A 15,873-nucleotide genomic window follows, 5' to 3' on the forward strand; every position below is an offset into this window, starting at 1 on the left:
ATTCAGGGACAGGAAGAAAAATGTCACATCATCTGACTCCAAAGTAGGATTTAAAATCTTGAGCCCATATAAGTTGGCAGTGGAATAGTGGCTACCAGATGCCAAGGTGAGCAGGAAGAAGAAAATAGGAAGAGAGGTCAGTCTTGATGGAAGAAATAAGTTCTGCCTCCCAGGTACAACAGGGTGATTAGAGTTAGCATTAATATATTACATATCTCATGTAGTTTTTAACGTCATCACAGTAAAAAACCAAAATGTAAAATTATGGATATGCTCATTATTCAGAGTTAATCGATGTATAATATACTCATGAGTCAAAATTTCATAAAAGGTAAGTGCAGGTGGGGGCTATCAAGACACATGCACACAGTGAATGGGGCTTAAAATCCACATGTTCACTAAGGAAAACAGCATAAAAGCTCTTTAATTCAGTTAACAGATTCAGAAAGCCAGTCAAAAGCAAGAGGGAATGTGTGTGTTTGAGAAAGAAGGTGGTCTTACATTGCTTTGGACGTCATCAGGCAAACATCTCCCATACAATGGCAGGTGTCTGTGTTGTCGTAAGTCAAGCCCATACCAAGGCTCAGCAGCTGTGTGACAATGACACTGTATGACTCCAGTGACAAATCTTTTGGATACTAAACATGAACAAAAGGGAAAGGAGTTAACAAAGCTTCACTGGCTGCATTGAAAACTAGTTCTTGACACATTCAAGACACCTCTGTGGACGCAACTGCAGTAGTTATAGAAACGTTTTGATGAAAATTGCATTTATTAACACATTAGAGACACCTCCATGGATGCAACTGTAGTTAGTTACATAAACGTCTTGATAATGGGTTCATTAAACATGGATGGATCAGCGAAGTTTTACTTCCGAATGTTATTATTAAACGACAGCAACACAAGCTACCTTAGAAAAGTTGACACATGAAAACCATCTCCTTTTTCAGGCTTCTTTGCTTTACTTTCAACACAATGTCTTTAATCTATTTAATAATCAAATCTGCATTCCTCGATGGGTCCCAGACACTGAGATTTCCTGGTGTTAATGCCCTCTATGATGTCATTCTGTTGTTGACCTGCTATAGGGAATCGTTTATGAATAGCTTATGCAAAGACCGCCTTCTTGGATTCTCTGTCTTGACTATTTTAAGGAAATAGTAGCTATGTGGGGAGGGAGGGAGACCTTTGGAGAGGCCTCTGTGCATGAGGTTGGAAACATGTTTCCTGCACTGGGACAGCTGCCAGGTCCCTGAGCTGGGATTTTGAAAGCAACAACAGCTTTACGGGGTGTTTCTTGCCCACAAGCTAATTTCAAAAAACTAACTGGACCAGTCTCACAGATGCTTTTAAAGTGAGCATTATGACATTGTTTAAGATAGCACATTCGTTTAAATGTTTTAAATTTAATCATAAATTCTTATGTATCTGCTAGCTGTGGAGTCCAGTTTGTACCTGTGAGGACAGAATGAAGGGTGGGTGAGTTGAACAGCACTCAACAATAATGTCCATATTTATGCTCTTAATATCGTAAACAGAGCTTGCCCTCTAGGACTTGAAACAAGGAAGGGATTCCTTCTCTCACTACTACCTTCAATATACAGCACTGAAAATCTAGCAAGAGCTGTCTGTCAAGACAGGGAAAGAGCGGCCATGCAAGAAGAAAGGAAGAGGAAGTCACTGTATCCGCAAAAGGCATTCTCTCGTGCTCAGGAAGCCTACGGATCCCGCTGGAAGGAGGTCAGGACACAAGAACACAGTGAGCTTGAAGCAGTCAAAACTAGCACGATTTAGTAGCATTTACAATAATAAAACAGCAGATAAAACAAGAAAACAATGCTACTCATGACACTCAACCAACACAGAATGCTTCGACAGGGGCTTACTACACCCTAAGACATAGACTAAAGAAATTAAAAGTGACACAAATAATCTGAAAGCTATCCCAATCTCAGCTGTTAGAAGAGCAAAAATGGTTAAAATATCCACTTCATCTAAAGTTATATGCAGTTTTTTTAATCCCAATTAAATTCTTCACATAAGCAAAAGAGAATCCTAAAATCTGTACACTATTACAAGACCACAGACCATAACCATCTAAAGCATGAAGATCAAGACTGCTGTCATCATTTCTTCATTTAGTTATAATTCAGAGTTAAGTCAAACAAAACAAATGGTGCTTATACAAAACCAGACAGACAGACCGACAGAACTCAGCAGAGGGCCCTCACGTGAAACCATGCATATAAATAAGTTTCTGATTTCTTTTTTTACAATAATGGCAAGATATCACAGTGAGAAAAGAGCGGAGTCCTCATTGAAGGCTGTTGTGGATGCTGGAGATATTCATCATTCACAAAAGCCAACTTAGAATGGATGACAGACCTAATATTAGCACCTTGGAGTCAGCAGTGTGAAGGTTTCTGAACCTTGGCCTTTCCAAGGTTTTCTTGGCTCAGATGCCAAAAGCCCAGGTACCTGAGTGAAAAGCAAACATCAAACTAAAGCCCTTAAATAAGATAATTTTTTTTTTTACAGCCAATGAATCAATCAGCAAATCAAAAGGCAGCCTGTGGAAAGGAAGGAAGCTTAGAAAGTATGTGTTGTTAATCTCCAAACGTGCAAGGAACTCCCGTAACTCAATGGGAAAATTAACTAATATGCGACAAAAATGTAGACATGTGCCGAGACCCAAACTGACACTTCTTTAAGACATACAAATGACCAACAGTGTGAGGCCCTTGGCACGACCATTGAATGGGGAAATAGAAGTCAAAACTACAATGTCACATCATACCTAGGCCAAAAGTACTGACAAAAAAAAAATATAGAACCCAAAAGAAAATGACTAAAGCAGAACATAGGTCCAAAAGGGTGGACATTCTAAAGCTCTTGAACATCGGTAGATGCCTGCCAATCACAATGAAGACATTAAGCCAAGCCACAAAAAGAAAAGGCCTGATAGCTTAGCCAACAGTAAGCATGAGAGAAAAAAAAGATAGAAGAGAGAGAAAAGAAATAGATAGGTGCCACATTCTTCCACATCTGAGGAAGAGAGAATAGATTCCTTCATTGAGAAACTCACAGAGAAGGAAAGCAGTTTCCATCCTTTGGCTAAGGACAAAATTACTCTCAAAAAAAAAAAAAAAAGGTATCCAAGGAAGATACACATAAGTAAAAAAAAAAAAAAAAAAATGAAAACTGACAGAAGCCAGGAAGTCTGGATCAGGGTTTTCTAGTGTTGTCTAGATATAAAAGCCCTAAAAAAGACTCTAGAGAACAAGTCCTTGTGTTGAATCCAGAATGTTCCAGAAAGGGAGTCACCAATCGGGTATAAGTATGTTCAGACCAACAGGGTTTGTTCACATAAGATGGAAGCTGTTTCAGGAAAATTGGAAAATGCTGTGGACTTAATTATGAAGCATCACGATATCTAAGATATATCTAAGTTGATGTAAAATGTTCATAGCTTTAAATGCCTTCAGACAAATCCACCATCAAGGTTTAGAGACTAGGACCAGGAGACATAAAATTAGAGCAAAGTGATAAAAAAAAATTACCAATAAAATCAAACATTATTGAAACAAGTCAATCATATCTTAGTCACTTTAAAAAGGAAAAGAGCTAATAAACCCTAGGGAAACAACCCCGAAGTCAGGCCAAGGTGGAGGAAGGCAAGGGAAAATAATATCATGAGCAATTTGATTGTGCATATGAAACTGACACATCCTTTGAAAAACAATGTACCATCGCCCACACAACATGAGGCATCAAATCACCCATAACAGTAAACTGGATTGATTTCTTTAAAACTTTCCAACAAGGAAACTTCTTTAAATGGCTTTTAAAAGAACATTTAATGAAAAATAGTAACTATGTCAAAAATAAAGGAGGAGATGGGGTACTTTCTACTTCTATGATGGGTCTATAATTTGAATTAAAAAAAAATCTAGCAAAGAATTGTAAGACAAACAAATATGACCAGTAAGCACTTAAAAATTAACAAATGGAATTCACAAAGGCAAATGACAGTGCGCTTTTAAAGCAGCGGTACACAGTTCAGGTTGATGCAGTGAATGGTGACATTAGAGAGAGCCCAGGTTGGAGGTCTCCATCCAGTCCCTCCCCTCAGAGCTGGAGGAACACTGAAGAATCGGGGGAGGAGGAACTGTGGGAGCCAGAGGGGTAGAAGATACCAGGAGAGCACCACCACAGAATCAACTAAGCAGGGCTCATGGAGGCTCTCAGAGAATGAAGCAGCAATCACTGAGCATGCATGGGTCTGCGCTAGGTCCTTTGCTTATATGTTATGGTTACGGTGTTTTGGGGGGACCCCTAACAGTGGGAGTCAGGGTGTCTCTGACTCTTTTGCCTGCTCTTGGGACCCCTTTTCTCCTACTGGGTTCCCTCACCTAGCCTTAATGTGAGGGTTTGTGCTTGGTCTTATTCTAACTTGTTATAACGTATTGGGTTGATGTCCCTGGGAAGCCTGCTCTTTTCTGGAGGGAAACAGGGTTGGGGGATGTGATGGGGTGTGTGTGGATCTGGGGCAGATGGGAGGGGGGAGGGGAAGGAGTGGAAGGAGGGGAAGCTACAGTCGGGATGTAGTGTATGAGAGAAGAATAAACAAACAAACAAATAAATACAAGATTTTCTCCTCTGATAAAATATTTAGGAATTTTTGAAACATGGAAAAAAAAAGAGTGGGGGGAGAAAACTGGATAGCAATTGCATACCAGGGCAACAGCAGCATCATAATCCCCTCTGCACACCTCCCCTGGAGAGAGGGCTCCGATGGAAGCAGGCTGCTCCTCAAAGCTGTGAAATGAACATGAGTATATTGGAAAGCAGCGTCATTAATGTCAGGAGTTTTCATAGGATCAAACACTATCAAACACTTACTGTACTCTAAGCTCTACGCTGCTCAGGGTTGTACAATTTAAATCTATTCCCCAAAGCTTCAATATTAAGAATATTTCAATGTGTCAATTGTGAATTTCATAACTATCTAGGAATATATAAGCATAAGACCTAACCATCTTTTGAGAATGCCATTGCTCTAGTAATGGTGGTTTTCAGTCTGATTCCACATACTCTGTGTGTGTACATGTAAAACTTGGAGTATCTATTTAGATAGAAATCCCTAAAACTTCAATGTCATTTATTTATCACTAACAGTAAAATAGATCTTTATTTAAAGATTAAAATACTAACTAGGTGATTAATTAATTAGACAAGAAACAGGACTACAGAGATTCAGAACAGACATTTGTAGGCCAAAGCTGTTTGGTTAGTTTTCATACTCTCTAATTTTCCATTATTATTGAGGATTTTGTTCTGTTATGATAGGAAAATGGAGCCGCTGTGCCCAAAACATCAGCTGCAGCTACCAGTAGTCTATTACACATCACATCTTTGGCACTTCTGTGGTGTTTAATAAAAGCTGTACATTTTGCCTCACATTGGTCCTAAGGGAGAAAGACTTCATAGCTTCCATTTTGTTATAGTCATGCTATCCAAGAAATTAGAAAAGAATACATGTAAAACAAATCTGTGTTTTTCATAATTAATATGTCATTTGAGCTGTTCCTTCAATGTTAGTAGATACAGAATATACGCTTACACAAATAAGTATGAAATATGTGGTTTATGGTTCCGTTTCCAATTTAAAAATGCAATAAATAAATCTGAAGTCCTCTTTGGGAGAGAAATTATGTTTTCTTTTGACCAGATTTCAATGGAATTTATTAAAACAGTCAGTTTGAACTTGGAGAACATCTGGAAAGAAAAGATAAAAAGATAAAGGAATTTTGTATGACTTGGAGCATCCCTTGAAACACTTATTTAACCTGGTGTTTTGGTTACATAGTGTCTCAAAGAGCTCAGCAAAATTTAACTGGCATTGATTCATATCTGTATCAATCTTTTTACAGATTATATAAACAAGCTTGCTTTTGAAAACTCACAGTGTTAACAAGGCCGATAACCTGGATAACTTTCTGTGTCACAATTTTAGCATCAGAGCCCATGTAATCAAACTGGAAAAAAAAAAAAAGCAATTTTGAAAAAAAAGAATGGATCTAAATACACAAACACATGTTTTTAAACATACAAATGTGCTGTACTCTGAATAAGCAATAAGGCTGCATTCTAATTGAAATCCATAAAATCGATAATGATAAGTAAATAATTATTTTAAAATATCCAGTAACACGAATTTTAGTATCATTTAATACATGGTAGACCAGGAGCAAGATGGCGCCCTGATGACTCCACAGAGGGACCAGTGTCAACAGATGCGCACACCAGCCCACGTTCACAGTAGCTGAGGAAGCCAGGCATAACACCACAAGGGCTGGTAGCTGTAGAGCCATAAGAAATAAGTGGTAGAAATACTCAGGTTGCTGGAATGTGTGTCTGTAGAAGACCGGAAATGAGGTCTGTAGAAGAGTCATGCATGAGGCAACTGCAGAAGAGGCCTGGTGGGGAGGGGGGAGGGGGACGCTACAACGCATATGATATGAAAACACAAGGAAGGAATACTAGAGACAGAAAGATTCCAATGGGTAGAGGAAGAGTAGAGGAGGGGGCGAGAGGCAACCCAAGCCAAGGATGTTTTTAAAAGCACACAGAAAGCTACTAGCTTATCAGCTCAGCATTATAATTCCAGAAGAGCATGAACAGAGGTAACCTGCTAGTGTGGGTAATACCGCTCCCAGGAGCAATAGGCTTTGAAACAAAAACATTCCAATGTCAAATGCCGATACCTCTGGTGCCAGAGGCTCCCAAAACAAGACATGTGATTGCCATTTTTCTTGGTTGCCCATGAGAAATAGGTACTAAAACTCTACTGCTGAGAAGACCACATACTTTGGATACAGGACACAGAGAAATCAAGCTGGGACGGAACTGGAAGCTCACCATGCACTAGCTAGTCCCCACAGTGTCAGAAGGAACACTATGTAGGCTCCTGTGAGAGAAGTCTTCAGCCGTCTTACCCAGCGGGGGGCTCTAAGTGCTACAATACTGACCTGTCAGGCAAGACACGGCCAGTGGTACAGTAAGAAGAAAGGAGGGGGGGGGGGGGTCAACAGAAGTGGAAGGGAGGATGAGACAGGGTGATGGAGGCAGACATGGTCACAACACACTGTACACATCTAGGAGATTGTCAAACCAAACAACATATAAGAAGAATAGGACACACCAGCTTCTTATCCACGACAACATCCACCTCAATGTACTGTGGCGATAGCTTGATAAATGTAGTTTCCTGAAAAACACATAACGTGAGTCCTGAGAATCGTTTTTAAATGGTATCTCCTATTAAAATTATATTTATACATAAGATGAAAGGTATCTGCTACAAACTATGTAATAAGGCTGTTTTCAAACACGAAATTTCACCGCCATTCAGAGGACCTCCCAGCACAGAAGTGCTGTGGTTAAGGAGAACTTTCAGCTGGACATCTCCAGCTGGTCGAGAGCTCAGGCATCTTCCTTTTGTAATATTTGAAATGAAATTCTAGGCTTCTGACAAAAGCTTTGTTTTCCTTGATTCATCGGATAATTTCAAACTATCCATGTTGGAAGATATTTTTGCTAACAAGTGTGAGGAAGCTGATTTAGCTAACCATGTCCTTCAGAAAAAATACTACCAAAGTTGGCAGTTGATAGCATTCATTAAGAGCCAGGCATGCTACCACGCCAGCTTGTGGGTCTTGGCTAATGGAAAGGTCTATTTTACCTTATGGAAGCCACTGAAATTATCGGTTTTTGAGCTGTCATAAAAGAGTTAATACTTTCATCATCTAAACGACCTGAATAATTGAAGAAATATTCTGTGCCAATTATCTAAAAACACACCCATTTAAACTGTCCAGCCCTTTCAGTTCTATGTTCAAATCTCCCTGTTTCTGAGATTAATTACCTAAGTTTTTACTGAAATTGTATCTAATTGCAACTGTAACTCCTCTAGCTATTAAAAGATGACACAGGACCTTCATTGAAAAAAATAAAACCAAGTTAAGGTGTACTTTGAAAGCACTTTTCATTTCATAAAATTATACTAAATGAGTTGAGTGAACACTTACCTTCACATTGCTTCCAAACTGAAACTCTGAAACTTTATACCAATTGTCCTTCTCATTCTCTTCTAAGACAGGAATCCCCGGGTCTTCATTTGTGATCTCATAGATCACGTGCACAAATCCTGACATGGCTTCCACAGGTTCAATTCCATAGGAGGAATTTGGGAATTGTATTGTTCCCCTGAATGTTAGAACAATCAAAGAAAAGTCTGAAGTGATTCAACCAAATCTATAATATTCTAATGGCAAAGTTTGGCTGGGATTTTCTGAAGGCCAAAGTAATCTTTGTCTACTTTACCTGTATTTTCTTCAAGGTTATACCAGAACTAGATCACTGTGCTAGGGGATACATATGCCTGCCTATTACAGACATGTAAGAGATCAGGTACAGGCATGGATGTGTACGCTGAAACCACTAATATTCCTCTCTGGTGTACATGTGCTAGGTTGTAGTAGCTACAGACACTCTTTCTCTTAGTCTTGGGTCCTGCTGGTCATGTCTGTTAACTTGACACACACTTAGACTTAGAGGGGATCCTAACTAAGAAAATGCCTCCATCAGATTGGCCTGTAGACACATCTGTGGGGTGTTGTCTTGATTAATGACTGATGTGGGAGGGTCCAGCCTATTGCGAGCAGTGCTGTCACTGGGCAGGTGATCGCGGATCATATAAAAAAGGATATTGAGCCAGGCAGTGGTGGCGCACGCCTTTAATCCCAGCACTCGGGAGGCAGAGCCAGGCGGATCTCTGTGAGTTCAAGGCCAGCCTGGTCTACAGATCGAGATCCAGGACAGGCACCAAAACTACACAGAGAAACCCTGTCTCAAAAAACAAAAACAAGAAGGAAACAAAAAGAAAAAGAAGAAAAGAAAGAAAGCATATTGAACTGAGCAAGCCATGAGGAACAATCCTCTCTACATTAGTGCCTCTGAGTTCCTGTCCTGACTTCCCTGGATGATGGACTTGTAAACTATAAGATGAAATATTAAACCATTTCCTCCCCAAGTCGCTTTGGTCATGGTGTTATGTCACAGCAATGGAAACCCCAACTAACACAGATCCCTTATCTATGACACACCTGACTCTTCTCAAATACCTTGGTCCTAAAGTATTCGTGTGGATGAACTGAAGGAAATACAGGCCTGAAAATGGCCAATAAGCCATAAGGATCCACACATGGCCCCTCCCCAGGAACAGACTCACAGTCCTATTTTCTTAGCAATTTGGGTTTATTTCTCAGAGAATTTAAGAATGAAGGTGAATATAGAATGAGAAATATGGAGAATTAATTCATAGGATGGCATGATATAACGCTGGCAAATTTAGTCTCTGCCCCAGCTGTTTCAATGTCAGTGTGCCGGGAGCTAGAGTTGTCTGGGAAGAGAAACTTCAACTGAGAGAATGCCGCCATCAGATTGCCGATAGGCAAGTCTGTGGGGTATTTTCTGGATTAATGGGTGATGTGAATGGCCCAGGCTACAGTGGATGCTGCCACCCCTGGGCAGGTGGTCCTGAGTTGCATGATAAAGCAAACTGATCAAGTCACAGAAAATAAGTCAGTATTCCTCCATGGGCTTTGCTTTGGTTCCTGCCTCCAAGTGCCTGCCCTGACTTTCCTTAGTGATGGACTGTTACCTAGAAGTATAAGATGAAACACACCCTTTCCTCTCCAAGTTGCTTTTTGTCATAGTCTCTCTCACAGCAATATAAACCTAACTACGATAAGATCTTTAAATAATGTACAACCTGAGTCCTGAGCAAACGCTGAGTGTCACAAGAGAATTTGGAAAGCCGGCAATGTATCCACTATAAGTGCAACTTTCCTGAAAAAAAAAATTGTACAAACGAAAGCAGACAGTTAACTCATTTTTAAATATGCACCCAAGACATGTCATTCATATTTATTGTTTACCTATCTTAATACTTTGGCATGATAGTCAATTACCCAAGAAATTCGTATCAAGCAGAAAATAGCATCAGAGTATGTTATATAAGTCCAATGAATGTATAAAATAATACTAAAGTAATTGGAGATTATTCATTTTTAAAAAGAAAAACCCAAACAACAAATCTATATGGAAGAAACCTTAAGGCTTACCAGAAAAGACAAAGGTTGAGCGTGTCGGTTACCATGTTGGTCGAAAGTGTAAAGCACCGCAGTTGGAGCTATAACGGATCTATGCAAAAATCCCAAAAACATCTTCCAATGGAACAAATGTAAAAGACACCAGCCCTTATATGGAAATTAACTGGGTGCCTGTCAGCTTGCAGTATCCTATCGTCTAAACAGTTTCCTGTCACTGAACAGAGCCAACACTAACATGCAGTTAATGGGCAACTCGGAACAGTAGATAAGGCAAAGAGAAACGATGTAGGCTCTGCTGTCCAGGGCCTTCGGAATCTCTGTCATTCATTGACATCAGATTCTGTATTTGAATCTCTAAACTAGAATGTGGGACTAACACCAACTTTAAACGGTTCTCTTGGTCTCACTACAAATTTACGTTCAATCGGCTTGATAAATCCAAGTCCTTGTTGCTACTGCCTTCTTCCCCCTTCCCTGCCCCCCTCCACCCTCTTTAGCTTCTCCTCCTCCTTCCCCTCCTCCTCCTTCCCTGCCCCCTCCATCCTCTTCTTTCCCTCTTCCCCTCATCCTCCTGCTCTTCCTGCTCTTCCTTCTTGATACAACTATGTAGACACAACAACTGAACCCAAATTCATCGCAATCCTCCTGTCTCAATCTCCTAAGTGCTAGGTCTACAGTTCTTAATAACAGGGGTCGGAAATTTCTTCCATAATCTCCCACCCCAGTAAATATTAAAGAACTTGATACCATCCCGACCAGCCATGACACATACCCTCCATGTGGCTCCCACTCACATCTGCTGAGCCCACCTTACTCCTTTTCTTAATGTGGGATACTTTTTTATTTCAACAAAAGCCCTTACCCCTGTACCACAGATTCCATCCTGTGCGTGTACTAAGCTAAGAACCATTTCTCTCCTGCGACTTCTCTATCATGGTTCCATAAGCTTCTGACCCTTGTGCCATTAGAAAAGTTTTTTTTTAAGGGACCACCAGCCTAAACAGTTCTCACTTGGTGTCATGCTCCAGCACTGCTCTGTCCTGTTTTAATTATCAACAGATTTTTATTTTTATCAAAAGTGTCATCTAGACACACATCTTTCCCTTCTGGGTTTTTAACCACCCTTAAGGTTCTGTGGGAAACATCTAAAACTAGTTTTTCAAATCCAAAAGGCACATTCCTGACCATAACTGTACTGATTACCAGGTACTCTCTGAAACAAGGACCACTCCTTCCAATATCTACATTTATTGTACTTTCTCTTCTGCCTCTTGTCCTCCTCCTGTGCTTCTTTTCTTCAGCCTCATCTTCCATGTTAGCTACACACTTTCCCATGTCGCCCCAAAGTATTGATCTTTCCCAAGGCTTATAAACACTTTCTGTATATGTATTCATTAATAATAATAATAATAATTAACATGGCTACTGTTTACTATGAAGCCTATACATCTGTTGAACATCATCAGAGATTTAGCCTTATGTATACCTCTCCTGTGGGAAATACCACCTTGGACATAAGTACTCAGTCTTCCTACAACTATCTCCCTGGTTTATAATCATCACGTAAACCCACAACAATCTCCCCCATTTTCTTGAGCAACGGCTGAATTATCTGGGGTCTCTCGCCGTTTCTCGGTTGTTCTACTGATTCTATCTTGAGGTCTATGGAATCTGTCTCCTCATGATGTCACTGATGGCCCATCCTCATCAACCTCTTACACTGATCACCTGACCCATGTGAGCACAGTGCACGCACGTGTCCTTATACATTGTCCTTACACATCTTCTAGGATTTATCTCCTACTAACTTTTCCAAAACCCTTTATCTCTATCCTTTATCAAGTCACAACTTACCCCTATTCCAAAAAGCCTTCACTGACTTGCTAAGAACATTACTTATGCATTTATCATCATATTTTAACAAAATTCTGTTTCTGAGTGTTAGTGCCTCGGACTGTATCTTCCTGTGCTATAAATGCCCTGTGTATTTTGTTTTATGGCATCTTCTAATGGCCAGCATTCAATAGACATTAATACATTTGAACTGTAGCGATTATAATCCTAACTCTTACAATGAAAGTCAAAAGCTTGAAATCTGGAATAACAAATAATTACTTACTGTTTCTCAAGATGGGCAAAATATGGTTTTCCAGCTATTTTAATAAGATATGCAATCTGTAACAAGAATATTTTTTAAATGTCAGTCACATGCTAACTTATATGTTTGCTCCACTTTATGTTTTAAAGGAATAGCGAAATTAACAAAACTATGCAAGGGTCTTTTGGCTTCCCTTCCCATGTGGATTTCTGAGTCTTCAAGATTCTGAACTGAGAAGTAGGTGGGGAAGCTTAGCACCGGAGACGGACCTTCACAAAACTTCTGGGACAAACGTTTGCCTGGTGTTACCTGGCATCTTCTGACTTAGTCAAATACGATCAGTCTCCTCCAGACAGTGTGCTTCATCTCACCCTCTGTATCACAGCCTCACCCTAATCCTATGCTAGGGGGGCATTCTAGGTGCTTGCCACCTTTTTGGCACATGTGAGGTCCCATCCAGGAAGTTCCTATCCCACAATGCTCTGCTGCAGTGACGCACTTCTGGGCTCCACCAGCTCTACCTCTATCTACCCAGTTTCCGTCATGATGTGCACAACTTCACACGGGTAACATATAAAGATGGTGTTGCTATTACGTGATTTTCAGGGTCCTCTTCCATATCCGATGATGAAATCTTTTCGGGAATTGTTGTCTGTAGGATGGTTTTCTGAGGACCTAAAAATTAAAATAACTGCTACCATTTTGAGATCCATTTTTTTTAAAGTCTAATTGTGCATCTGTTTCTCTACATTAGTAGTTGTCTTGGGTGATTGATACATCATGTCCTTTCCCTTTTCCACTGCCTATTCAATTGTTGCTATTCCATTCTCCTTCTCTCCTCCTTCCTTCTCCCTCTCCCCTGCTCTCCCTTCCCACCGCCCTCCCTCCTCTCAATTCACAGCTAAACCACTTAAATACAGAGCTACAGTGATACGAAAAGCTTAGAAACATAGACTCATTAAGGGAGTACCATCCTGAAAGAGAGGATGGGTATTAAGAAAGCGAAAATCAGTTTTCTCTAATGGAATAGCACTGTGTATACCAACCACACTCCAGGGCAGCCCACGTGCACAGCATGATGTGTGTTTTAATTTGGCACTTTTTATCTTATTGGGCTTTTGTTTTGACTTTTTTGTGGGGGAGGGGGTTGAGTGAGACAAGGAAAGAATATGAAGTTGGGTAGTCAGGGAGATAAAGAGGACCTGGGGGAGAGGAAAGAATATGATCAAAATATGTTGTATGAAACATATTAACTAAATTTTTTAAAAAGAATTTATTCAAAAAGGGCAACAGTTGCTAAAAAAAAGGTTTTTTTAATAAACAGGGTTTTGTTGTTGTTGTTTTTTGTTTTGCATTGATTCGTTGAGTCTTGATTACCACTTACATAGTAACAGAATTGGGAAAGGGAGTATGACTCAATGTCATCCACATTACAGTTGAGGGGGGCAGGGGGGGCTTGGACCTGCCTCTACTAAATGTACCTCCCCCTGGGAATGGGAGGTGGGTTGGGAGGGGGAGCCTGGAGGGGCGGGAGGAGGGAAGAGGGGGGATCTTTGGTATGTAAAATGAATTTTTAAAAAAAATGATAATTTAAAAAAAAAAAAAGAAAGAGAAGAAAACCTGCCCCACTCCTGGGAATGCTTTGCAACCAAGGAGGAGCAAAGAGAAAGCAAAGCCAGGGTAATGTGCCAGCCTGGGGCTAGGTGGAGCCCGCCCTGCCCCTCAGACACCCTGGCCCCTCGGAAGCCGAGACTCTTGGATCTCTGGACTCACTCTGGCCGGCCTGCAGCCCACTAAGACCCGTAAACAGCACTAGAAGGAGGAACATGGCTCCCTGGATGGTCTGGAGCTGAGCTGAGGAGCATCGGCCTGGCCGGAGGGCAGGGCGTTGTAGCCAGTAATGACGGCTTGCGCCCCCGAACCCGCAGGGCTGTCTCCAAGGAAACCAGTGAGGAAAGGGCAGGAGAATGGGATGCAGGTAGGCTACCTGTGCCAACCATCCTCAGAACTGTGAAAGGAAGGCTGCTGTCTACAGTTTACTCTTCAGGCTACCGAGAGCTGGTTTTCTTTGTATCATTTATCATTCTTTTAAATTTCCACTTAACTGAGGAAAAGATACACGGAAGTGTTCAGGTTACTGATGGCAGCCACGGGTCCTCCATGATATTCTAGCATATTGCCCCAACAACTGAGCACAATAAAATGCTGTAAACATGGCTTTTCTTTTTTTGCAGCTGCGTGCCCAACACTCCCTAAAATACTCCTTGGTCAAAACTCCTTTCAAAACCGTCTCTACAGGATCTTATTGTCACGCACACTCCAAAGCCTGCAACCCTGGGTTTCTCGTTAATTAGTCTTTTAAAGGGGTGGGTAATATATAAGCGGAAGTAACTACAAAAGCCGGGAATGCAACCGCGGAGAAAGGAGAGGAAGAGCCCTAGAGAGGGAGATGGTGGGGCATAGATGCTTTGAAGGGAAGAAACGCAAAAAAAGTGGGGAGCTGGCAAGAAACTTAATCGAGGGAGGGAGAAATATAAACAACACAAAGAGTTTTTTTAAGCTACAGAAAACATTTTATAAGCTTACTTAAAATACATTTATTATTATGTATATGTGTATGTACATATATACATATATACGTATATATATATATATATATACATACATATTTTTTTTAAATTGGAGTTATGCCACACTGGGTGATAATGCTCTCCCCAAGAGATGCAGACAAGCTACCAAAAACCTCCTTTGTAGTTTTTTGTCAAAGCCCTTGGTTGCCTCGCAGAACTTGAAGGCAGGACCGTATTGCTGAAGACACCACACTTTGAACGCAAGACCTTGTGGAACCAAAGTAGAAGTGCCCCCTGGGAGCCTTTTCCCCGAGCGGGGCTCTCATAGTTTCTGAAGTTGCTGTGCAAGCTGCCAAAGGGGAAAAACAAGACACCCTCAAGTGCAAGCACGGCACTTTTATCTTGGGGTAACTGACAGTTGTCTAATAAGATGACTGAAGGCCCACTCAGTGGGGTGGGGGGCAGGGGGAAGGATTCAAGCTTGGTAAATTTGGTACAAACCTAGCCAAGTACCCATGGCAGAAGAGGTAGGTCATAGATTTTAGAGTAGAAGAACCTACTATTGCAATATTCCTAAACCAATATAATCTCTGCATCTAGACACTTATCTTGAGACCCACAGGAAAGTGCAGCTCCAGCCCCTCATCAAAGAAGCTTCATATTTTTGCAGCGGTTGGAGACTCTTACAGCGATCCATACCTGGTCGAAGTGCCCAGATGAAGTGGCCGTGGGGTGCTCAACCCCGACTGATAGATCTACGACACTCCCACCAGGGAAATCAGGAGAGAGGGGGCAGAAGATTTGTAAGAGCCAGAGGATCAGAACTCCTGATGGGAGATGGTGTCCTCTAGACATGACAGGTAAAGCTGTGCCCACAAAATCTTGGCGATATGGTGGTCTAACCAAGTCCTGAATATTGACAGCAGTCAACATGCCAGTGTTGGTGAAGGAAAAAATGTAAAAGGCCCCGCCCCTAGATGGTGAGCGCCAGGCAATCAATGGCTGCCAAGAGAAGGAAGAATCCATT

General features: G+C 41.1%; 1 protein-coding gene across 1 annotated transcript in view; it reads right to left on the reverse strand.

Moving 5' to 3' along the window:
• Positions 1 to 14,442, reverse strand: part of LOC128119457 (disintegrin and metalloproteinase domain-containing protein 5-like) — a 65,051-nt gene extending 50,609 nt beyond the window's left edge. Inside the window, exons 1-11 of the mRNA XM_052752844.1 lie at positions 14,050 to 14,442; positions 12,872 to 12,951; positions 12,298 to 12,353; positions 10,191 to 10,269; positions 9,839 to 9,915; positions 8,094 to 8,271; positions 7,208 to 7,273; positions 5,970 to 6,041; positions 5,627 to 5,781; positions 4,740 to 4,821; positions 502 to 638 (exon numbers count right to left, since the gene is read on the reverse strand). Of these exons, the coding sequence (XP_052608804.1) occupies positions 502 to 638; positions 4,740 to 4,821; positions 5,627 to 5,781; positions 5,970 to 6,041; positions 7,208 to 7,273; positions 8,094 to 8,271; positions 9,839 to 9,915; positions 10,191 to 10,269; positions 12,298 to 12,353; positions 12,872 to 12,951; positions 14,050 to 14,104 (1,037 nt within the window). The 5' untranslated portion in view covers positions 14,105 to 14,442. The remainder of the gene's footprint in view (positions 1 to 501; positions 639 to 4,739; positions 4,822 to 5,626; positions 5,782 to 5,969; positions 6,042 to 7,207; positions 7,274 to 8,093; positions 8,272 to 9,838; positions 9,916 to 10,190; positions 10,270 to 12,297; positions 12,354 to 12,871; positions 12,952 to 14,049) is intronic.
• Between the last annotated feature and the right edge of the window lie 1,431 nt (positions 14,443 to 15,873).

Source organism: Peromyscus californicus, unplaced genomic scaffold (genome assembly GCF_007827085.1).
Source record: "Peromyscus californicus insignis strain IS unplaced genomic scaffold, ASM782708v3 Scaffold_23__1_contigs__length_62951481, whole genome shotgun sequence".
NCBI classification, from domain to species: Eukaryota; Metazoa; Chordata; class Mammalia; order Rodentia; family Cricetidae; genus Peromyscus; species Peromyscus californicus.